Source organism: Impatiens glandulifera, chromosome 5 (assembly GCF_907164915.1).
Source record: "Impatiens glandulifera chromosome 5, dImpGla2.1, whole genome shotgun sequence".
In the NCBI taxonomy this organism is placed as follows: Eukaryota; Viridiplantae; Streptophyta; class Magnoliopsida; order Ericales; family Balsaminaceae; genus Impatiens; species Impatiens glandulifera.
Window position 1 is genome coordinate 16,872,416 of NC_061866.1, and position 25,494 is coordinate 16,897,909.

Sequence of the window (25,494 nt, forward strand, 5' to 3'; positions counted from 1 at the left end):
GTTATACGTCCTCGTGTAACTACACATCCCTTTAGACCAAGTCTAAAGGAGTTAGACGTCCTCGTCTAACTATGCGTCCCTTTAGACATATCTAAAGGAGTTAGACGTCCTCGTCTAACTACGTTTCCCTTTAGACCAAGACTAAAGGAGTTAGACTACCACGTCTAACTACGATTCCCTTTAGACCAAGTCTAAAGGAGTTAGACGTCCTCGTCTAACTACGATTCCATTTAGACTAAGTCTAAAGGAGTTAGACGTCCTTGTCTAACTACGCATCCCTTTAGACTAAGTCTAAAGGAGTTAGACTTCCTCGTCTAACTATGTATCCCTTTAGACTTATCTAAAGGAATTAGACTACCTCAACTAACTACGCATCCCTTTAGACCAAGTCTAAAGGAGTAGACGTCCTCGTCTAACTACGTTTCTCTTTAGACCAATCTAAAGGAGTTAGACTACCACGTCTAACTACGATTCTCTTTAGGCCAAGTCTAAGGAAGTTAGACTACCACGTCTAACTACGTTACCCTTTAGACCAAGTTTAAAATAGTTAGACTACCACGTCTAACTATGTTACCCTTTAGACCAAGTCTAAAGGAGTTAAACTACCACACGTCTAACTACGTCTAATTAGCCTACTTAGACCACATCTAAGTTAGCATAGTCTTATGCACCTGCACAAAGCAAAATAGATAACTTAGCTTTATTCTAATTAAACATCTAACTTTATTCTAATTAAACATCATCAAAATTCAGTTGTTTAATATTTTATAGCTTTCATTATTTCTAAGTTAATTAATTCTCACTTAATTAACTCTTTTTTTTTACTTTGTTTTTACTTTTTCCCAACAGTATCACGTAACCTATCATTAACTATCATCCATATAAAACTTGGTGCTACAATATTATTGTCTTTTTATAACAAAGCAATAAAAAAATAAAAATGACCAAATATTTTAATCAAATTTCAATAATATTAATGTAACACATTAATCTAATAAAATCCAACCTCTACATGTTATAATTACTGGTCAGAAAAATGGAATTCTCACGTTTGTATAAACTAAACTATGATAACTATTTGTTTAATGAATATTAACAGGGTGAGCGAAAGATTTGTATCTAGTGAAATAGTTTCTCTCTTTAATTTTAAATTGTACATGTCACCTAAAAACATTTAATAATTTATGGTTCTTCAAATTTTATTATTTAAAAAAAATTATTTCATATTTTCTCTCACTTTAAATTTTTTATTATAAAATTATTATAAATGACGTCGTTTCACCCTATGTTGTCATCTTCATTTGAATTTTCACTCGAAATGACGTCGTTTCACCCTATGTTGTCATCTTCCTCGCGACCACGATCGGGATAAGAACAATCATATCACCATGTGTTTTTTGTTTCTCCATCTTTTGACTTCGTTCAAAACGTGAAATGATCACCCTACTCTGGTGATCATTTCCCCTAAGCTTAGGAGCATCATTTCTACCTACACCAACATCTGACCAAAAATAGCCAAAAGACCATCAATGAGCAATCCAAATGTAGGATATCCACTCTCAAGCCCTCAATCAAGATTTTTAAAAAAATTTCCATTAAAGCTTCAAACATTCTATATTTTCAAAATTTTCTTGTAAAGCCTTAAGTCTTTGATCTAGGCATTCACAAAACTTTCTTGAGAGTTAAGAAGTGTTCTACAACTCTTAATAAGCTTCCAATCATCCTCTATTTTGAATTACCAGTTTAGATTGAAATTTGTACATTTTTTTGGGGAAAAACAACTTAACGTTATTTCATTAAAAATTTCCAAATATGGAAAAAAATCTAATGAGTTTATGTATTTTTCTAGACAAGTCTAAAAAAATTTTAGTTCGTAATAGACTGAAACAAATGAATTACACAACACACAAACAATTGAAATCGTATATCTAAATAATTTTTTTTGTTCTCGTGCCTTCTTTGAATGTGATTTTTCACATCCATCTTAGTTTCCAGCTTTTTTCAATCATGGGTACTCGTCTCAGCATTTATAGATTTGAGTTGTTTTCAAATACTATGTCTTCCCATGTCTCCTATACACTTGTTCTTATTCTCTAGTGCACCATTGCATTCCTTTCTCGCCATTTGTGAAAGACGATTGTACTGAAGCCGCTTTTGAAAACACTTGACTTAAGTGATCTATTGTTTCTTCATTCCCTTCACATAATAGACAACTTGGATCGGGAATTTTCAGGTTCTTTCTGACGCAATCTCTCATGTTTAGCCTTTCCCGAAAATCAAGCCATATGATGAATTAGTGTCTTGGGATAACCTTTGACAATCAGACCATATTAGCCCAATCTACTATTTTTTTCCTTCTCTCGGATGGTATTCCACACTTTGCTTGAAATCATCTTCTCGTTTTCCTCGTCTTTCCATCGGTGTACGTCTACTCTTTCGTTGAATTGGATGTTACTAATATGTTTGAAAATGCGACGCCCCACCAGTATTCATCTAAGTAGAGAATTCTATAGCCCGTCATTAATGTCTCTAACCTTGGCAGCTAGGTAATCCCGTATGATCCTCACGTTTCTGAATTCCTCTTAATTGATTAGTGGTTGGTCCTCATACCATGGATCATGCCAAAATAGTGTGTTTCTGTCGTCTCCCCCAACTAATGTCAAAAACTCCTACAATATTGTTTATTAACTTAAGGATTTTCTTTAATGACCATCCCATACCTTCGCTTATTTTGGATGAGAGAATGGTTTCTTCGTGTTTCATAAACCAGGTGTGGACTCACTTGATCCAGAGTAATTCTTGTTTTCTCTCGATGGCCCATAGGTGCTTATTCGTCGACGCTTTATTCCATTCAACACAGTTTTTGAGTCATATGCCGCCTTCTTCCTTTGCTTTTCAATGTGTGGCCCACTTAACCTTCTTACTGCCTCTCCCGTTGCTTCCCCAAATAAAGTTTCTCATTAGCACGTCAAGTTCTTTCATTACCTTCTTCGAGAGCACAAGTTTTTGCGACTAGTAACTGATGATTCTCATTACCACGCTTTTGACCAGTTCAATTTTTTCATTTTCTCGATTAGTGGTCTGTAGTGCGAGATTTGGATCTATTTTTCCTTGAGTGGTATGCCTAAGTATCTTATCGGGAAGTTTCCTTCTACGATGCCCATGATGTTATAGATGTTTGCTTTCGTTTCCTCTTTTACTCCTCCATAGAATGTCAAGATCTTGTTCTCATTGATAGTCAAACTTGTAACCTCATAAAAAAATATTAGTGCATCTCATACAGTTTTTATGGAACCAACGCCAACATGCGCGAGAATGAACAAATCGTTAGTAAAGCATAAATAGGGATCTCCTCCTCCTCATAGAATGGGTGGAAGATGTATGGGGTATTCTTTCAGAACGTCGTAAAGACGTTCTCAAAGATCGTCATGATGACAAAGAAAAGGTATGATGATAAGGTATCTCCATGCCTCACGTCGTTTTCACCATTAAAGTAGCCTCCATGGATCTCATTGATGCTAACTATAAAACGAGAGGTAGAAACGCATTGCATGATTCATTTTATAAAAATCATGGGAAAACCCGATACGACCATAAAGTCCTAAATGACTTCCCATCTAACAAAATCAAAGACTTTTTTATATCAATTTTGAAAGTCACTCTCGGAGATATTTTTCTCTTTCCAAAACCTTTGAGGAGGTTTTGTATGAGTAGAATGTTATGTGAGATAGTACGACCGGGAATAAAAGCAAATTGATTTAAACTAACTGTTTTACAAATCACATTTTTAAATTGTTTTGAAAGAATTTTTGAAATTATTTTGTAAACAAAATTGCAACATCAAATCGGTCTGAAATCTTGAACCTTTTCGGGAAATGAGGTTTTGGGTATAAGAGTCAAGACTGTAGTATTCCACTTCTTGAGAATATTCCCGTTCTTAAAGAATTCTAGAACCCCTCCCATACTATCGTGACCCATAACCAAACAATTTTCCTTGAAGAATTGAGCATTAAAACCTTCTGGACTTGGGCTTTTATTACCATTGATGTTGGACATAGCCTCTTTTACCTCATCCTGTGTGACAACCCTGATTAAGTCTTGAGTGTCTTCAGAAGAAACCTTTTTTTTATCAATAATCACGTATAAGGTGTTCAGATGACTTGATTATGCTTTCATTTTACTCATAAGCTCTTTATAGAAGTTGATGGCTAGATCTTGTACCCCTTTCTATCCCTATACATATTCACCCTCATCATTGTTTAGCCTGTAAATATTGTTCCTTAGATTACTCGCCATAAATTTATGATAGAACAAGGCAGTATTCTTGTCACCAAGATAAATGCCTTAATTTCTGTTTCACAAAGTTCTCTTCTAATAAGCTCACCTTTCTGAAATTGCCAAGTGCATCTTTTTCTTCCTCGTTAAGTTGCTCATCATTTTTCCCCAAGTAACTTGCTTTGGACTTCTACTAACTCAATTTTGGCTTTATGGACTCCTTTGAAGATGTTACTAAACTTCTTCTTGTCAAACTTTTTTAGTTGAATTTTTAGAAGTCCGAGTTTTTCTAAGACCCTAAACATGTTTGATCCCTCCACATTTTTGGCCCACACTTTACCCAATATATATTTGAAATTATTACTCTCCATCTAAAAATTAAAAAACTTGAAAGGTATTTTGAATCTCTCCTCCTTCTCCTAGAATAGTTTGATAGGGATGTGATCTGAGATTCTGAGATTCAAAACGTGTAGTTGGCTTCTCGGGAATTGAGAAATCCACTTCTAATTGACAAGACTTCTATCAATTATGATTTTTCAAATATGTCCATCTCTTGAGTTGATGACCACGTAAAGAAGTTCCCTGAGTTGGTTGGTTTCGATGCATCCTATGTCTCTGGTGAAATCTTTGAAGTCAATCATATCTTGGGTAATATAAGACTCCAAGCTTCAGTCAATTTCGCTTCTCGTAGCATTAAAATCACCAAGGACAGCCCATGGTTTATCGCCATTAATCCAGTTCCTAAGACAGCTCCAAAGCAGTCTTCTCTTGGTACTAGAATTTCTACCATATATGATAGCAAGTTGGAACTCAACTTTAGTGATTTTTTCCTTAATCCCAACTAGTATTCTTTGATCATATGAGAAAAACAACTTGAATTTGACAATCATTAGATCCTAGACAACACGGATTCTTCTAGTTCTCGAGTTTGAATTATGAATGAGTTCCCACCTACTATCAACGCACAACATGCGAACCTTGTCAACATTATTGCTTTTGATTTTCGTTTCCAGAATCCCCATGATTGTAACCTTCTGATTCTCAATAATCCTCTTAATTTCTTTCCATTTGAGAGGATCATTCAGACCTCTTATGTTTCATGTAATGATATTCATGAATGGATATAAGGGTTTGGTTCCTGTATTTTAAGACTTTCTTGCACTACACGATATGTCTCATCATTAGTGAAGTCATATGCATCACTGTCCTCATTATCTTCAATGACTATAGATTGTGTTCTCTGAAATTCATACTCATCGGTGATTGGATATGCTACATCCGGATCAACTTTACCAGTGCTAGTAGCCCCTTCTTTTTGTTCGTGAGTGTCTGCATGTTCTCTTATGTTTGGCCTTTTTGACTTTGGACTTCCTCAATACTAGATTCTTGAGCAGTTCCTATTTCGATTCGACTCACTTCGGAACTTAAGCTTTCTACTTCAATACCTCTCTTGTTTAGGTTCAATTCTGGATTTTTAAATTCTTTGAAACCAAGTATTTATAGGTCATGTTCAATAGTTTCAGCAAAAATTCAACATTTTTGAGCCTCGGATTTTCTTGGTCACAGTCCAGAAAAGTAGACTAAGGTCCAATACTTCCTTATTCATTCTTGATTTTTAATATATTTCAATTTATGCATTTTCTGTCCTTACTTGTATTTCCAGCAACGTGAGGGCTAGACCCATGGCCTAGAGATGTGGCTTTGTGAGAACCTTGAAACATTCGGTCTTGACCCTTATTTATATCATCTTTAGCACACTATTGTAGCTTCTGGTTTTCTTGGTCAAGACCTGGCTTACTTGCTTCATAGGGACCCATAATTCCACGGTCCTGAACCACGTTTTGAGGGTTCAGGATTCCTCGGTTCAGACCTATAATTTGAGAGGTTTATTGGCTATGGTTATGATTTCCTCGGTCGCTTCTGGCTTGAAGTTCTTTGTTTCTTTATCATGGTTAATTTTACTATTCTCTTGGGCTTAATGGTCATTACAACATTGATTGATATTTCTCGCATGGTTTTGACCGGTACTTTTGGGTATCTCTTCACCATGACCGATATTAATAGTGTTCTCTCGGTCCAGACCAGTTTTTTGGAGCGATGCACAATTCGGACCGATAGTTTTGGTACCCTGAGTAAATCCTTTATTAACTTCAACATTCCCAATACCTTCCCTAACATGACCGATGGATGAAATCTTTTCCTAACCCCAGACCCCTGATGCATACCCAGACCTTTATTCTGACCCAGACCCTCAATACTTTCAACCAGATGCTAATCTTAATCCATAGCTAGACCTTGATTCTGACCCTCAGCCTGGTGCTGATCTTGACCCATAAGTGGCGTTTGATTCTGATCCAGATCCTCATTGTTTTTAACCTTGTGTTGATCATGACCCTTAATTCCAATATCCATACCTTTATTATTATCACGACTTTGGTTCCCAACATTCTTCTATGCCCTGACCCATTTCATCTTTTTTGTGATTTTCCTTTTGACCCTCATTTGGCCTTTAGCTTTATTTTGCTCTTGATTTCTAGTTTTGTAACCTTCTTCCTGTATAACTTCTTTAGCTTCAGTCCAAGGATGATTTCCTTCATTGACAGTTTCAGTTTGGACTTAGTTCATTTTCTAATTATCTGCAAGAATGTTAACATTGGAAGAGGCTTCTTGTGTTGTTCTAGTTCTAATGTTCTGATTACCCTTGTTGGTATCTTATTCACTTCTTCTAGATGCATGATTGCTTAGATTGACATTTCGAGAATTATTTGTAGGGCATTTATTTGTTGAATGAGTGAATGTAATGTAATTCACACACCTATTCAGATGTCATTTGTACCTTGCACCAATTTCAAATATTTATCAGTCTATCCTTAAGCTCCCCCTTCAGCGGAAGAGAGCTTCTTGGGTGAATCACAACGCTTACCCTGGATATAGAGGCTCTTTCATAGTCTTCCATAGCTGGATCAAACATCAGTGGCTTGCCTATTATGCTAGAAATATAGGCAAGGTTGGTCGAATTACACAAATGTGGAGGGATATTCTTTAGATTGACCCATATCATCTCAAGCTTTGGAGGTCTGTGATTAGTGTTTAACTCCTCACTCCATTTATATAGTATTAAGCGTTGACCCTTAATAAAAGTGTATTTGTTTCGTTGATTGACTTGATCTTGCTTCCGTTTCTGAAAGATAGAATGTAGAATCTATGGTCATTACCTGTAATTCTTTCAATTCCAGAACTTTCACATTAATGCATAAGGTTTGTCTTCACGGTTGGATAAGGAACTTTTGTATTTCTCATAAAGTACCCAATAATAATAGAGTCCCAAGCTTTCACGAATTTTTCTTCAATCTCCGCAGGTAGTTCAAATCTATATGGATAATCAAGGGTGATAACTCTTGGGACATAGTATCTATATAGAACTTTCCCTTCTCTGTATCAGGTTCAGACCTATTGCTCCACACCTGGTCATTTTTCCACGTTTTATTTGGGTTATTTCTGATAGTATACATTGTCGTTTTATTGCACTTTAAGACCTCCTTCATGGTATTAACCGACCACTGAACTATCTCATCATATTGATCTTTGTTGAATTTGTTTCGGTCTTTTTGATAGAGACCATTTTTAAGTAGAGACCATTAAGTAGAGACCATTTTTAAAAACGGGCACGAAGGATGAAGCGCGAAATTCCTTTCCTGAGTATCACCAAACTACGAACCAAAAAGAAACTCTAGTTACAAATACGTTTGTATACGTATCATTTTATTGATTTTAAACTGAATTAATTAACGACTCACTATCAAATAAATAATCTTTTAAATTAATTATTTCTACTTAATTTAAATACATATTTCTAAAAATAAATTTTAATTTGATTATTCAAAATTGAAAGATTATTTGAAATTTGATCTTTGATTAATTATTTTTATAATTAATTTGAAAAGGTCAGATATTCTTATAAAACTTTTTAAATAATGTTTTATTTAAAAAAAGAATTATGACATGTAAATCGATGTTGAAATTTTTAGGTTTTCCGGGTTATAAAAATAATAATATTGTTATAGTCTAAAAATTCAAGTACCAAATTGATGATTAAAACAATCGCGAACTAATCATCGATATCGCGACGATATTACTTTAAAAAATAATTAAATTTACCTTTATTAAGAAATATTTAGAACAATTCTAATACAAATTCAGATATTAAAAAAATAAAGATTACATGAATTTTTAAGTAACAAAAAAAATATTCTTATTTAAATGTTTATAATAAGATAACAATATTTTCCTTTATTTTTAAACACCCATAAATTAAAACGATATTAAGATTAATATTTTACTGCTAGCATATATTATAATTAATATTATCAATATAATTTGATTTAAGTTATTTAAAGTTATTCATACGAGAATTTACTTCTAGAATAAGTTATATTTATTTTAATTAAGATAGATGAAATAAGTAAAAACATTGCAAGTATAATTTAAAATCCAAGCAAAATTTACTGCCTTCTTACAAGTGTTTGTAAATTTATAAGATTTATTTGTATTAATTTTAAATTTGGTGAATTTCCGTGCTAATTGTATGAAATTTATTTATTTTTTAAAAATTATATGAGATTAATTAAATCTGATCTCGTTATGCTTTAGTAAATCTTTCAGCATTTTAGAAATATTAAGCATATATTTACTTGATCCATTAAGATTCTTTGTTACCTAGCTATAAATATTCATTTTACTTATAATTCATAAAGTCTATAATTAATAATACTTTATTGTGAATATTAATATTCACATTGGTCACTTAATTACCAAAACAAAACAGATTCACCGCATTTCAAATTAATTACTAAGTATAAGAAAAGGTTAATTATTGACCCAAAAATCTCCAATCTTGTCATTTGACTATCATCAAATTTCAATTAATATACAACTTATAAAAAGTTGAAAAATATTTCAAATTTATAAAATTATGGGTTTTAGTGAGTTTTTTCTTCTTCGATTTGTTTACAAAAATAATTGATGGTATCTTAATTTATTATTCTAAATAATACAATTATAGAATTGGGGTCAATAAGAAAAAAAAACCCTTAAAAATGTAATACATTTTGATTGATAAGCATATTCTCTTATAAGTTGAGACTCTTTAATGATTACATAAAATTAATACTATGAGAAATAATAGAATTAGATGTGTATTTTTTATACAATTTTTATTTTGTATATTAAAAATGTTTTAATATATATTTTGCAATTAATTAAATATTTTATCATCATATTATTTTGGAATAATTTAAAATTTTATTATTTGATTGGAAAAGATTATGCAGTCAATTTAATAAAAAAAAATTATATCAAATTAAAAAAATACACTGTAATATCAGTACAAATGAAACTAAAAAGCACTATAATATAATATGAATTGTGATTTTAAAGAAAATCTTTTAACAAAAAAATAAGAATTACTCCTAATTTTAACTTTGACTATTTACAATGACATCGAGATTTTTAAAAATAGGCCCGTTCTCAAAATATTTTTATTGTTTTATATTTATCATAAACATATTAATTTACAACTTAAAAAATATAGATTATAAAGAAAATAGTAGGCTAAATTCAATTATAAGACATCGAAATAATGATTTATTGACATCAAATTTAATAATAATTAAAGAAATGTAAAACAAAATGAATAACATTTTAATGAGGTAGCAATAAAGATAATTTCTTAATATTATTTTTGTTGGTTAATATCAAAAATAGGGTTTTATATAGATGTACCTTGCATTAGTTTTTATATCTTGAGGCCTAATTTATTTTAGTAAGAAATAATAATTATAATTTACAATATAAACATAAATCCTAAACACAATTACTATAACTTAAGAACTTAGTTTTGTCATACAAATCACCTCTCCGCAACACTTTCTTCGTCTAGCTCCACATTTATCTTCGACTTATCACGAGCGTCTAGGTAATAAAATCAATTTACATGTGTTTCTACTCGTTATCTAATTTATTGGGTGTTAATATTTTATTCAACTCTAATTGACGTCTCTTTCACAATAAGATAATTGAAACACCAGATCGACGAAGTTCGAGCTCGTCATAGAGGAACAAGTCACCACACAATGACGCTTTATGACAGTGACTAGTAGGTTGCAGTAACATTTTAGGAATGATGATAGCTATGTATAAATAGGTAAAGTCAGACATCCGCCCAATGTTGTTGAGGAAGGAGTTACTAGATCCGTTCTAATTGACCTATTTTCGACTTTATTTGGCTATGGTGAATCATCTTCCGCAACAACAGTAAGTTTAAATTAATTTTTTTCTTACTAAACATGCATGAATAGATTCATAAATTTAAGTATTAGGTTTTATCAAGAAATGAAAACAACTATTTATTTAGCTACATGAGATTGGAACGAATCAAATTAACAAGCATGACACTATACATCCATGTCCCCACTTCCGTTCAACTTTCTAAATGTTTCCAGTTGAAATTGAACTCTTGATATTTTGGTCTCTTAAATAAAAAATTACCACGAGACTATCTTGGTTATCAGTTAAAATCAAAAGAAAAACTTGCGGATCATGGTGTGCACGATCATTATAGTCACTCTCTAGTACGTTGCTCATGCGATCTTCAGCCGGACAGGCATGACTCTATAGCAGAACGTTCCAACTTATGTAATGAACGTCGTCTTCTCTTTATCTTCTAAAGCCATCTGTACTTAGTTGTAGCCTAAGAATTCATTGATGAACGAAAAGATTGTATCTCCTCATTTGTGGTAAAAAGAAAGCTATCATTGAGACTCGCTTTGTTGAGGTCTCGATACTCCACGCATACTCGAATCTTTCTATTCTTCTTCACGACTGGAACTACATTGGCGATCCACTCTAGGTAGTCTACAACTTCAAGAAATCTAGCACTGATTTTCTTCTGGACTTCCTCTTTCATCTTCTCCATGATATTTGCTCGTATTCTCTAGAGCTCCGATTTTACCGGCTTGGCATCCTCGTACAAGGGTATCTGATGCTGAATAATCTGACGGTCGATACCTGACATATCTTTATAAGACCAAAAAGAGTACAAAATCGTTATGTATTTCTTCAACAACAAAAAGTCTCAAATTATATGGTTTGAAAAGAAAATGCATGAAATCCAAATTATAAATAGCTCAAATTTGACAATTCTGTCAAAATAAAATATAGTACTCTTTTACAATATTTAATTGACTAATATTTGTAATAATAAATTTTAATAGTATAATTAATAATATAATTAACTATTTTTGTTACATATTAATAAGAACTAGTTTCAAAATTCTCAAACCTATATAATTAAGTTAGTAATATTAATATTTTATTTATTTATAAATGTCTGGTAATAATAAATTAATAATGTTTTTACCGTTTAGTCAAAACTTTATTTTATATAATTTTAATAATAATAATTTCAAATTATGATATTTGAGATAAAATATTAGAAATACCAATTGTCCCAAGAAGAAATCCCAATTTGATAATTTGATCCCTAATATGCAGTCTAGATCTTTAGCTACCAAATTCTCTATTACTCTATTTTGGACCAATCATAATGCAGTATTAATATTATAGTAAAAACTCTTTCACCAAGTAGTGCTTGTTTCACTAATTTGAGCGTTATAAATACCTAGGTGAAGTTTGCTTCACCGGGTAACTCTTGTTTTAATTTTTTTATTTTTTTGCAGAATTACATGAAAGAATAAATGCTTTTACATTAACGTATGTTTTAACATAAATGTGTTAGTGGTTTTACATGAATATTTTTTTTATATATTTAATATATAATTATATAAAATATAAAATAATTTAAATAATGTTTTTTTAAATACCTTACAAATAAATTTAAAAATATTTTGTTTTACAAATTCATTTAAATATTTTACAAAAAAAATTGAATATTTTGTTTTACAAATTCATTTAAATATATTTACAAAATAATTTAAATATCTTTCAAAAATAATTAAAAATATGTTGTTAAGTGTATATTTTTAATATATAATTATATAAAATTTTAAATAATTTATCAATATATATTTCCATACATTACAAACAAATTTATGTATATTGAATATATAAATATATGTATTATGAAATAATTTGTACAAATTAATTTGAATATATCACAATTATAAAATATAATTATAATCATTCATACAAAATTAAATTAAATATCTCAAATCACATAATTTATGATTATTATTTTAAAAAAAAAATCTTCAAATAAAATTATATTAATTTATAATTATTATTTTATATATATCAGAAATAAAATTATATGAATTATTATTCCATCGTTTAAATACATCATAAATAAATTTTTAAACATAATTTATAAATTGGAGTGAAGTTCGTTTCACTCAACAGTAAATATATGTCAATTATGAACAACCTCATTTAAAATGGTGTAGATCGTCTCTTCAATTGGTCATGTAAAACGAAGTGAAGAAAAGAAAGCTTCATTCCTTTCCGCTTCTACTGAACCCAGAATGAAATACGGTTCCGAGTTCTCTTTCATCCTTTCAACACAGTTTTAATTTATTAATATAATAATGCTGATGAGTTTTGATTAGTCCGCAACAGGGGAACACCCCGTTCGGTAGCAGAAAATCTGATCGGATAATTGTAACTATTAATTTGAAATTTCCTTTTCCAAATTTTCTCTTTTTCATTTGACAAGAAAATAAATCAAACAAAGCTTTAGACCAAGTATCTACAATCTTTCCGGGTTGAAGAAAGAAAAGGAAAAAAGAAAGCCGACAGAAAAAAGAGAGCTGGAGGTCGCGACAGTGGGGACCAGGCAGCGGCAAAGAGTTTTTCATGATCTTCGTACAAAATCGATCATGATGGAAGCGAAGTTTGGATGATTGAATCGTGACCGTTGCTGAGAAAAGGCCGCACGTGAGGAGCCCTAGTTGAAGATAAGAATCTACTGCGTTTCTTTGGGATTGGGCTATTTAAGCTGAGAGAGGCAGACGTCACCATGGCTAAAAATCGCGAAAAATCCTAAGAAAAAGACCTCCTTTGCGATCTCTTGAGTTTATGTGAGCTATGAGGGGCCTCTTCCATTGAAGATCGCTGCTAGAGGAGCAGGTGAAGACTTGGAGTCCTTAGATCAATTTTGAGCGGTGGATTCTTCTTTGATTGATTTGGGCTTGGATTTTTCTTTAAGGTACAACCCTAATCTAGTATGTAATATCTGCTAGATTGTGTATTCAAGCTGAATTGTGGATAGAATGTGTTAAATTTTAGATCTTGATTCTGATTACGATCAAACGCGGCTTCCCTCACTTAAATTGAAGATCTTGATTTTGATGGCGATCATGTGTGGCTTCGCTCACATGAATTGAAGATCTTGATTAAAATTAAGATCTGGTTGCCTTTTCATTTGCCTTTGCTTAATTTTCATGAGATTTTCTTTTTTGGCTGAATTTTGACTTTGGTAGCCATCTAAGGCTGAAACTAAAGATAGTCTAATTCTTCGATGCATTACGCTTGCAGGCAGCATAGTTCTGGTGATGGATTTGCAAAGTGAGAGCTCTGTCCTTGAATCAGTGGAAGCAAATGGAGCGCTTGACTCTGACAAGCTAGTACAGGTCAATGAACACCAGACAGAAAACAATGGAACTTTGGTGGTTAATGTTCCAGCTGCTTCTTTTACCCCACCTGCCAAAGCTAAAGGATTTGGGTTGAAGAAATGGAGGCGGATTAAGAGGGAAGTCAATAAAGATGGATGTTATAGTTCAGATGCTGGTAAGACATTGAGACGTGGTTCTGTAACTGTAGCAGATAAGCCTACAGGTTTGTCTGCTGAGATTTCGATCAAGAGTGATGGATCTTTATCATCATCTACTAATGCAGAAATGAGAAATGTTGGATTCAATGCTGGGATTGCCTTCGATTCTGGATCGGCAATTGGACACAGTTTTGATGCTGAGACAGATTCAGACAACAGTGAGGACCACAGTAGTAAGTCATCTACCGCAGCTAGTATTCCAAAGTTGAGTCGCAAGACTGCTTCATGGATGGGATATCAGCCTGATAGTAATAGGGTGAAGAATCAAAGTGATATAACTATTGTAGCAGATCCCTTTCAACGGGGAAAAAGCCAAAAGGAGACCAGTAAAAAGGCAAGAGGAGAGCGAATCAAAATTGAAAAGGAGGAGAACTCTCGTTCCAGCATGGAATCTGACTCTAGAAGCACCAATGTTTTGTTTATTGATGGAAAATTTTCTATGAACAATGGGAGGAGATTCAATGGGAAGTCAACAAATTGTGATGAAGATAACTTGGATGAAATATTGGATGGAGAACCTAAAATCAACTGTGAACACCAAGATGATTACGATAAAGAAAATGGAAACTCTGAAGATACTTTGCAGGATGATTTTGCTTGGACTGCTAAAGGAAAATCTGACAACTGTATATCCTCAACTGCCCATGATCCCCTGGTGGAGTCTATACTGGCATTGCAGTTTGCTCAGGAAATGCTTGAAAAAGGTGTGCCATTCTTCCTTAATAGAAACTGTTCTGTTTTATTATGTTTTCAAGGATTCTAGGTATTCGTGCCCTGCTTTTTGTTGTATTGCGTGTTCATTTTTATTAAGGCACGTTTGGTACTTTAGTGGGGGCAAAATGAGGATGTCCCTTGACTAGAATTATCACACGTGTTTAAAATGGAAAATGGATCTGCCTTGTAATGGATTCAATCTGTTTGAGAATGTTTCAGGTTTCATGCATGTTTAAAACAACATTTATTGAGGGCCTATTGTCGTACTTTGCTGTTATTGCTAACCTAAAAATCTATTTAATGATAATGTAAGAAGTCTATAATTGATTGGTATCTACTATATTTGACATTCTATGTCACAGATGAGTAGGATTTTCTTCCACATTAAATTCTGCTGCCTTGGCAATATGAGAGACTATTATGTTCCTATTGACAGGAATAATCATACTAACTGATTTTTGTGCAAAGAATGGGGTATGGATACCCACTCATCATTTTATTGTGCAATTTCCAAGTGTTGTTTGGGAAATAAATTATGAGAAAAATGGCTTGGTGTAATTTTTTCTTTATTTGGCTTATTTACCTTTTTTATAACCATATATGTGAAGTTTATTATTATTTTATTGTGATACTCTTCAATATTGAGCATCTTTTCTTTTTGCTTTTCATCATTTTGTATGTGGCTGTCTTTAATTTATTAAGTTAATGCCCCAGCCTCTGAAAAAAACTGTTCTTTCTATATATGATGATTGCAAACCAATTTCTGGTTTTGTAATAATTTTTATGTGTTAACTATGCGACATACGATTGCAGAAGTTGTAGGGTTAAAGGAAGTCGAGATTTCTCTGCTAAAAGAACCAACTCAAAATAGCTGTTTGCATTCAGAGTTGATGGGTGAGAAATCATTTGATCTTTTGGATAGCAAGGTCATAAGCTTAAAGTACGAACTGAGTAAATTAAAAGACAAACTGGAGGAGTCTGCAGCTTTTCTAAAACAAAAGGAGGATAAGGTTTTTGAACTTGAAGAGGCCCTAAACTTGAACAGTTCAACCATTGATGACATGCAAGATATCCTAAAGGGGCATCAGAAAAAAGAGACTGATATGGAGGCTGAGATTGAGTGTCTGTTCAATCAGAAGATTGAAACAGAGATTCAATTCATTGTAGTATCAAGGTCAATCCATAAGTTTGATGATGAACTTGCATTCGACGAGGAGGAATTGATGCATGAAGGAAAATTTGAGGAGGTGGAAACTCATTCCACAAAGCTTGTAGAATCCGATGAAGTTTTAAAGTTGGAGAATAAGGCCTACCAGGTTGGTTTATATTCTCTTGTTCAGCTCATATTGTTTTTTGTTGTATTTGTACTGTTTTTTGGGCAGTTGTCCAATTATTATTCAGGGATAGTACCTACATAGTTTTGACAGGGAAAGTAGTCACCTTTTTGTTTAGCTATATCTCTGTGTTATTAAATGTCAGAATTTGCTTTCATATTTGAGACGTAAATTACCCATTTTATATTTGTTTTCCTTCATTCTGAACATTAAAATTGGAGTCTTTTTGATATCCTTTGACAGATTTGATTTTCATTATGATAATTATTTTCATATTTGAGATGTAAATTAACCATTGTATATTTTATTTCCCTCATTCTGAACATTAGTTGGAGTCTTTTTGATATCCTCTGACAGATTTTATTTTCTTGGATAAAAATGATGAACCTCTTATTAAAGAGCTTTATAAGATTTAGTTTCTAGATTGATTTACTTTATGAGGTTTAGTTTCTAGTTAATTCCTTGTGAAGGGGAATGGTTTTTGTAGAGGAATGCATTCTGATTCTCTTTCTTTTAATAGTCCAATGGCCTCGTAGACCAGATCATCCAATAGTCTCTTTCTTTCTTCAGTTTTCATTATATAGTGTGGCCTTCTTAGGCCAAAGATTTAATTTTTCTTAGGAACAAGGGAATTCCTTTTACTAGAACAATTCCAAATTTGAAAGTGTGTTTTAGTGACTTAACAGGTTAAGTCCCCAAACATAAAAAAAATTGCACCATTAAAAGAGAAACAAAATGTAAACCAAAATTCTCATTTTGAAATGAGAAGCACTTGAAGTATTGCTTATGCATATTAATAGAATTTTCCAGATGTTCCACACTTGATCTTCCTTCCTTCTAATCTTCCCTCCATATTTGATAAATATGAGTTTCAAATGAGCGTTAATATATTCCACATTTGAGTTTCTCACTTAGAACACCTTAGGTTTAATTGAATGTTATTAATGCAAGGAGCATTTTAGGAACTAGAAAATAAACTTTTCCTCTTTGTCTTCTGTATGTTCCATTCCTAACATTACTCCAAATACCCATATTTACTCCTTTTGAGATGATTTTTGAAAAGAACAATAAAAAAGTTCACTCGTTTCATTCTCCTTTATATCCATACATGGGAAATCTGTAATTGTCATGAATTATGGTCATTCAATCCCTTGTCAAAAACCTCCCATTAAGGGCTAGCCGTGCCAATTTATTTGTCCGAATCCCTTCTCAATATAACTTCCCCAAAGTCATGACCCCACTTCATTGCACACAATATCTTTTTAAATTTGAGAAAGTGTAGTTATGCCATATAATTAAGCTGATTGAAAAGGAAATGCTCCGTAACCCAAAAAACAAGTACACCACTTTTTCTCGAGAAAGTAAATGCATATATAAAACTGTATAACATTAATGCCTTCAAATAATTAGTATTGTTGGAACAGTGTCTGAAGAAACTTAAAAAATAATTGGACCAAGATTAATTGCTTTGAAAACAATTGAAAATAAGGATTAAAGATACTTGGCAACAAAAAGTTAACAAGTTTGATGCACTTGGTAAGAATTAGATCAAAGTGTTTCAGTTTGGACTCTATGTCCTTTTCCGTTACCAAATGCTCCAGTCTGGACTCTAGGTCCTCTTCCGTTACCAAATGTTCCAGTCTGGACTCTAGGTTCTCTTCCGTTACAAAATGCTCTAGTCTGGACTCTAGGTCCTCTTCCGTTACCAAATGCTCCAGTCTGGACTCTAGGTTCTCTTCCGTTACAAAATGCTCTAGTCTGGACTCTAGGTCCTCTTCAGTTACTAGCGCCCTCTGACCAACCAACTCTGAAACTTCAACAATGGAGTTTCGAGTTGACAACCATTCTGTGTTTAAGTCGTTGATCTGAGCAAATATGGAAGCATCGTCTTCAGCGTTTGGGGCTCCCACCAACGCCTCCAGGCGCCTCAGCCTTGGCTCCATCTTCAGAGTAAGGCCTCGGGTTGCTATTCGCAGGCCCAAGGGTTGGGCGTGGCCCGTAAAAAAAAAATTCATGTCACAAGGGATTATTTCGCAGCGGTTTTTATTATCTTTTTCACCCTTTGTGAGACTTGTTTCGCACACCAAAACAATCAGTCAAACACCAGTAAACAATAAACAATATAACGAACAGAAAGTAAAAGAGACACAAGGTACGGGCCACGCTCAACTTTATAATTCTTATTCACTCACCAATATGATTTATAAAGAGACTATAAACTCTCTTGGCTGCACACAAAACGGACTCTCACTAGCTGTAGGTATTTATCTACCAAAACATACTAAACATTCTTGTGCAGCTCAAGAGATATTTATAGCCCTCGGATTACAACATGCTTATGGAAAACGACCCACTTCGCAGAGTGGGTAAAATCGGTTGGCAGTTATTGCAGATCGTGGGTCTAACCGTCAATAGTGGGTCTCAACCGTCCCACTACTTCAGTATCACGTTCCTCCATCGGTCCTTCTTGCTGCTGAGCTTCTGGACGTGGGTAGTGGGCTGTAACCGTCCACTAGACCCACGTTTTCCATCCATCCCAATTGCTCTCGACATTTCCGTCACAACTATCCATGATGCCGACTTTTTCGGGTCTTCTCAAAACCGTCACAAGTCAACTCCAGTTCTTTCCCGTGCATCTTCTCAATGCACTAGCCGTTGCCACCCTTTTGTGCCTAGGTCGCACGCACACGATCAGACTTAGGCACCTGCTCGGTCCTGACATTCCGCAATCCTGCCAAGACCGAACCCTTCCAAATATGGTTGTAACACACCACCCCCACTAGAAGAACTAAACGTCCTCGTTGAGGCCTCGATTGATCCCTTTTCCGCCATGTATTTTTGTAGTTCCTCGTTTGGTTCCATTTTATACCAAACAACCTTGATTCATTAATTTGAGCCTATAAATTATTTTAGAAAAATTCCAAAATTCAAGGATGGTCAAAACTTTTATTTTCAACAAGAATAATATTTTTCTACAATTTTAAGGGCTCATTTGGAAAACGTCTTAACTTGGAGAGCTCATATCATGAGTTCTACAAGTCGAAAATTGAAAATTTTCTACAACGGCTCCACAAAATTATTTTTAACCTCTGTAGAATTTTTAAGAATTTTCTTAACAAGTTTGGAAAAACACTCATTTTAGTAATGTCATTTATTAGGTTCATTAGCTCTTAAAATTCCAAACTCGAGTGCAACGTGCTCCTAAATTATTTTTTTGACATTTACAAAAAATTTCAAAAAATTCTAACATCTTTGGAAAAATTCTTGATTTTGATTGTGTTATAAACGAGGCTCCAATCATCTCTAATATTCAATCCTCATCTTCTTATACTTGTGAACTCATTTTCTACAAGGATTCACAATTCGAACCAATCAAGAAAACAATCCAGCAACGTGCAAATTAGCGGATTCACATTGTTATTCACATGTGCTGGAGAAGCATTTAAGGTTTCATTATATCCTCTTTGTCTAAGAAAAACCCATAACGGGAGTTTAAAGTCATCTCTGAATTAAGAATAAGGTTATCTTTCTAAACAGACGTAAGGCATGATAATGAAAACTAGGAGAATTCAATGGGTTAATATCAACCTTGTCTAAATCTATTAAAAGCTTGGAGTCAGTTTTTAGCAAGGAATGTGGCGAATCCTTTAGTTTAGACACAATGTTAGGATATTCACAAGCAAACGAATTTTGAACAAAGAATGCATGTGTAATATAGTTTCACAAAATACAACGACCAATTACATTCGAGTAGAGACTATCCTTTTGAACAGGCGCATAGGACATAATACTACGACCCTTTGTTAATGTGTAACTAAGCATAGGACTCTTAATATGAGAATACTATGATTTTTTTCCCTTTAGTTTATTTGTGAAGTAAACTAACGTGGAGAGTCTTAAATTCAATTAGCTTATTATATTTCTACACGTACTAATCTAAAACCTGTATGAGTCAATCAAAAACTCTATGTTATAGAACTCCACTTTGGTTCATCATCAATAAGATAGGATAACATCATACATGGATAGTCTTCCTATTTAATTTTTACGAGATTCGAGAATAAGGTAAGCCAAGGGGTTCTATAATATAACTTATAAAGAAGAATCTTATTTAAAACAATGCACATGTTGTATCTACCATTCAAATCTTTCGATGTGTCTCCTCTGTGGGCGGATCACTCGAAATAAAAGGTAAGGCATGTGACCAATCAACTTTGGATCGCACAAATCGCCCTTAAAGATGGGGCATTCGAATGGATAAGAAACTTATTTCATTAGGAACAGATCCTTTCACGTCCAAAAAGGAGAAAAGTTTTTTTTTTAAATCTGAAGTAAAAAATGCGAAAGAAAACAATAAAAACAGTCTATAGAAAATTGACGACTCTACTATGGACGAACTAGATAGTTAGCTCAAAATATGTATTTGGTCAAACTACCATAATAGTGAAGGATGTTACACTCCTCATTTCACGATAATCATTTTTAGAGGGCATAAAACCCGTGAACACAATGTGAATCTCGTATTTACATTTTCTTGTTTGTTTTCTTGTCTATTTACAAGAAGATTTAACCCATCAAGGCACAATGCCTCTTAATTGATGAGGTGTGTGAACATAAGTGTATGCTCAAACACCTTTGTATGTCAAAGTTATGCAGTCAAAATTATCTGAAAGATGCTAACTACACCAGTAAGCCCTTGCACCCAAAATGTTACATCAAAATACTGAGATACATCTATCTCTTTCATCTAATTTCTTCTTGATTATGACAATAGTTTGTCATAAGACAATCTACGTGCAGAGTCTCCAATTAAATGCATGTGTTTATTTCGTCTCTTACGTCCACGATGTTTTCTATACGCGGGTTTTCTTACGTGTCTACCAATTTTAGGGTTCATCGAATGTCTTTTATTTTAGAGCATGAAATGATCAGTTACTAAGAGTAAATTTATCCATTCGAATTCTATGTCTTTAAGAGAGGTCTATGCGATCTAAAATTGGTCGGTCTCATGCCTTACTTATCTTTTCGAGTGCTCTGTATGTGGAGGGAACGTAACAAAGGAATTGAAAGGTAAATACGATCGGTGCACTTTTTTGAAAATATTTTTCTACAAAAGTTATGCAATAGAACCTCGTGGTTTACCTTCCTCTTGAATCTCACAAAAAGTAAATGAGAAGACTATCTTCGAGATGAGAAACCAAAGTGGAGTTTTATATCATATACTTCTTTTTATTGGCCCATATAGGTTCAAGATTAGTATGTGTAAAAACTTAGTAATCCTGTTGACTTTAAGAGTCTCCACTTTTGTTTACTTCACAAAAAAGCTAAAGAAGAGAAAATTATAGTATTCACGGATTAAGGGTTTCGTGCTTGGTTATGCATGAGAAAAACAGTTATGTCCTATACGCCTATCCTGTGGGATAGTCTCTACTCGAATGTAGTTGGTCAATTATTTGTGAAGGTACGTTACACTTTGCATTATGAGTTCATAATTTATTTGCTTATTAATATGCTAACCTTGTATCTAATCTAGAAGGAGTAATCTCAACTCTAATTAAATTTCAATAAAGGTTGACATCAAGTCATTAGAATTCCCTTGGTTTCCATTAACATGTCTTAAGTCTATATAACAAGATGCCATATATTTAGTTTAGAGATGACTCAAAACTCTTGTTAGGTTTTACTAGAAAGAAGAAGATATAATGGAACGTTTAATGCTCTCCCCGGGCACACATGTGAACCACAATGTGAAATCATCGCTTTTATATTTGCTTGGAAGTTTGCTTGTTGATTTGAATTGTGAATCCTTTTACAAATATTCTTCACGAGTGTATAGAAGAGGGGAATTGGAACCCCAATGTATGCGACAACCGAAATCAAAATTTTCTCAAAAGGGTTGGAAAATCTCTAGAACAACTTTATGTATGTCGAACATGTTTTTAGAAACACTCCACTCACGAATTCAGAATTTTTTGGGGTTAGGAGACTCCCGTTATGACTCTGCTAAAATCAGTATTTTTCTGAAAGTGTTCCAAAAATTCTAAAAAATTTCATCGAGGTCAAAAAAAATCTTGTGAACCTGCTGCAATTTTTTTTTTATAATTTTCTAGTCTATGGAGCTTAAGATATGAACGTTTCAAAATAAGTCGTTTTTCAAACGATCTCCACAAATGATGGAAAACTATTATTTTTGTACAAAATAATATTTTTGACCATATTTGAATTTTTGGTATTTTTTAAAAATCATTTAAAGGCTCCAATAGAATCTCTAAAACATCTTTTTCCTAGTTTTGCATCGTCATTAATTTAAATTAAAATATATATATGTCAACACTATGGGCATTTTAAAAAAGTAAGTTATTATTAAATGACGAGTAAAATCCTAAGTCGGCATTTTGAGAGGAAAATAAATTATCGTTAATAAAAATAAATTAATATATAAAAACAACCCATTTTTTCACACTAGGTGCATCTTTTTTAAAATTATAAAAAAATATTAAATAATGAGTAAACTAACTCATACACTATGGGCATTTTATGAAGAAAATACATTGTCATTAATTAAAAACATTTATGTCAACACTAGTGACATTTTTTTTAAATAAAAAGTATCATTATTTAAAAAAATACCATATGATCATATTAGGATATTTTTTATGAAAAAAATATATCTTTCAAAAATAATAATAATTGTAAGTACTAAAAATTTACGTACCTAATTTATAAATTTGAAAATAATTATTTTAAATAAATAAATTCAAAATAATTAAAACCAAGGTTGTAACCCCTGAGAATCCCGCAGCAAACAGACCGACGTGTTAGGCACATGCGCATGCGGGCCCAGAGTGGCTCGAGGTTCGATGATTTCAGCCTTGGTTTGCATGCTTAACATCATTTTAAAATAAAACATTATTTTAAAATATTTTGATAACACCTTACAACTTTTAAAATTAATTATGCAAAAATAATTAATTTTTTCACATTTTAATAATATGGGAATTTGTTTATAATCAAATGACAATTATGAAATCTTGTTTAAATTAATTAAACATAATTAATTTAAGAACGATTATTTATTTGAATAACAGAGTCGCCAATTGATTTTAAGAAAATCAATAAAAAGGGATGTACGTGTACAAACATATTTTATACCAGAGTTTTGTTTGGTTCGAAATTTGGTGATACCTAAGAAAGGGTTGTATAACATTTGAATTTTTAACCGATTATTCTTCCGGTCTTAGTCATGCTTTTAGGTTTTAACATTATTTGAAATATTGTAACAGTAATATTTTAGAATGTTGGTACCTATTGCGGATGATCGCTCGGGAGGATTATACTTGAAGAATATCAGTCATTTTAAGAGTGTTAAGATTTAGAAATAAATGCCAAACGAACTTCAGTTAAAATATTTGTTTAGGAAACATCCTAGAAATATTTTAAAGTCATTTCCAATCTCTCAAGATTTTTAGAAATTGATTTGGGGTCCCAAAATTACAAAAATAATTTTAGATTTTTAAAAGTGGAACCAAACAAGCCTTAGGACCGAAATCCTAAGGCTTGGGTCCAATTTTATCGGTCGGGATCCGAAGACTATTGGTCTAGGCACGGGAGCTCTTAGTCTGAGTACTGGAGTCTCTCGGTCAAGATGTTAAGTATCTCGTTCTTTGGCTATTCTTTGGCTGAGATTACTAGTCTATGTGTAAAAACATATCGATCCTGGACTAGTCTAGGGTTAAGTTTCTCAGTTGAAGTGTATAAACCTCTTGGTCCGGGGATAGCTCTAGGCTAAGTCCCTCGGTCTAAAGCTTGGGATTCTTAGTCCCGAGGTTAGACCTCTCGGTCATGGGTCTTAGGAGTCTCGATTCCGAACTCAAACCTCTCGGTCCTAGGTGCTAGGAGTCTCAGTCCTAGGTTTGAATTTCTCGGTCGTGAGTCTTAGGAGTCTCGGTCCCGGGCCAGACCTCTCGATCCTATGTGAGAATTCGCGGTCGGGTATTTCAGTCCTAGGTATCGGTCCTAACTCAATAACATTGGTCCTAAGTCTCAGTCCTAGCTCAATTTTCTCATTGCTTGGTCTCGGTCTGGACTGAGAATTCTGAATCGAATCTCTCGGTCCTAGGCTAACAAGCCTCGATCCTCAATAACACAAGGATCCATTTTTTTAGCTTTGATTCTTTGATCCAAGAGATTGGGTAGCTTCACACCGCTCTTAATAACATATTGATCATCATCTCAAGGTATCAATCGACCTGAATGATGATTAATTTGTTCAAAACAGTTTGCGATAAAAATTTGAAATGGTTATTTAAAAGTTGTTTGGAAGTAAAATGAGTTATCCAATAGCTTCCTTATATCACATATACTTGATTGGTATTAAAACAAGAACACTGGTTGTTCGTTTGGACCAATTCAAGAATTCAAAATTTTCATTTATTTTGATGATTTTGATCAAACATGATCGGGATAGATCAAACATGATCCAAACAGTTGCCCAACATGTTTACAATCATGTTGGAATGTTTTTTAGACTGTGATTCAACAGAATTAACCCAAGAACAATAAACCCATTTTTAAAAATTTTGAAATTCAAATTTGGGTTTTTGTATTTAAATCGATTGATTGATTCTATCATATCCAGATAGTTCCTTAATGATCATATGATTCATTTCCATCCATAAAATACAATGAACAACAAGCATACAAAATTTTGTAATTTAAAATATAAAAATTTCAAATTCAAACTGTGAATATGAATTAAAAGGTGATTGAAATAATACCAAGGATTGGAGAACACTCCTTAGACATTAAGAAAACATTTGGGATGTTGGGATCCAAACTTTAAGGTCTTAAACTGATTTTGAAAAAATCCAGAAGCTTTGAGCTTTAATGGCAGATTTCTGAAATCTTTCGATTTGAAGGTGGAAATTGGATTCTCTGCTTTGGGAACAACTTAGGGGTGTATTTATACTCGTCCTGAGTTAGTGGAGGCATCTAGTGGCCTAAATCGGCCAAAAGTCATTAATGACTTTTGGATGTTCTTGGCTGAAGTCGCCAAAATATGGAAGATTCATTCCTATTTTGATAGGTAGAAATGATCACCATCGTAGGGTGATCATTTCAGGCTTTAAATGAGCCGAGATGGTGAACTAACAAAGGAGTTCCAAAAAGGAGAAATCGAAGACGGATTTTTGTGTTTATCCCTCCGGTGTCGCGTTAGAGAAGATAGTGGCGCATAAAACGACGTCGTTTCATGCGCTTTAACGCGTTTTGTCAGCATTCTATTGATGGTCGAGCGATCCATTAGCTTCTCGGCTAACGGCCATTTGT

The 25,494-nt window shown here is 33.1% G+C and overlaps 1 protein-coding gene across 1 annotated transcript; it reads left to right on the plus strand.

Annotated features, from left to right (window-relative positions):
• Positions 1-13,301: 13,301 nt before the first annotated feature.
• On the plus strand, positions 13,302-16,409 carry LOC124938038 (WPP domain-interacting protein 2). Its single transcript, XM_047478402.1, has 3 exons — positions 13,302-13,495; positions 13,825-14,823; positions 15,647-16,409. Exons 2-3 carry the CDS (start codon positions 13,842-13,844, stop codon positions 16,249-16,251), a joined length of 1,587 nt encoding a protein of 528 aa, XP_047334358.1. The 5' UTR covers positions 13,302-13,495; positions 13,825-13,841; the 3' UTR covers positions 16,252-16,409.
• The last annotated feature ends 9,085 nt before the right edge of the window (positions 16,410-25,494 follow it).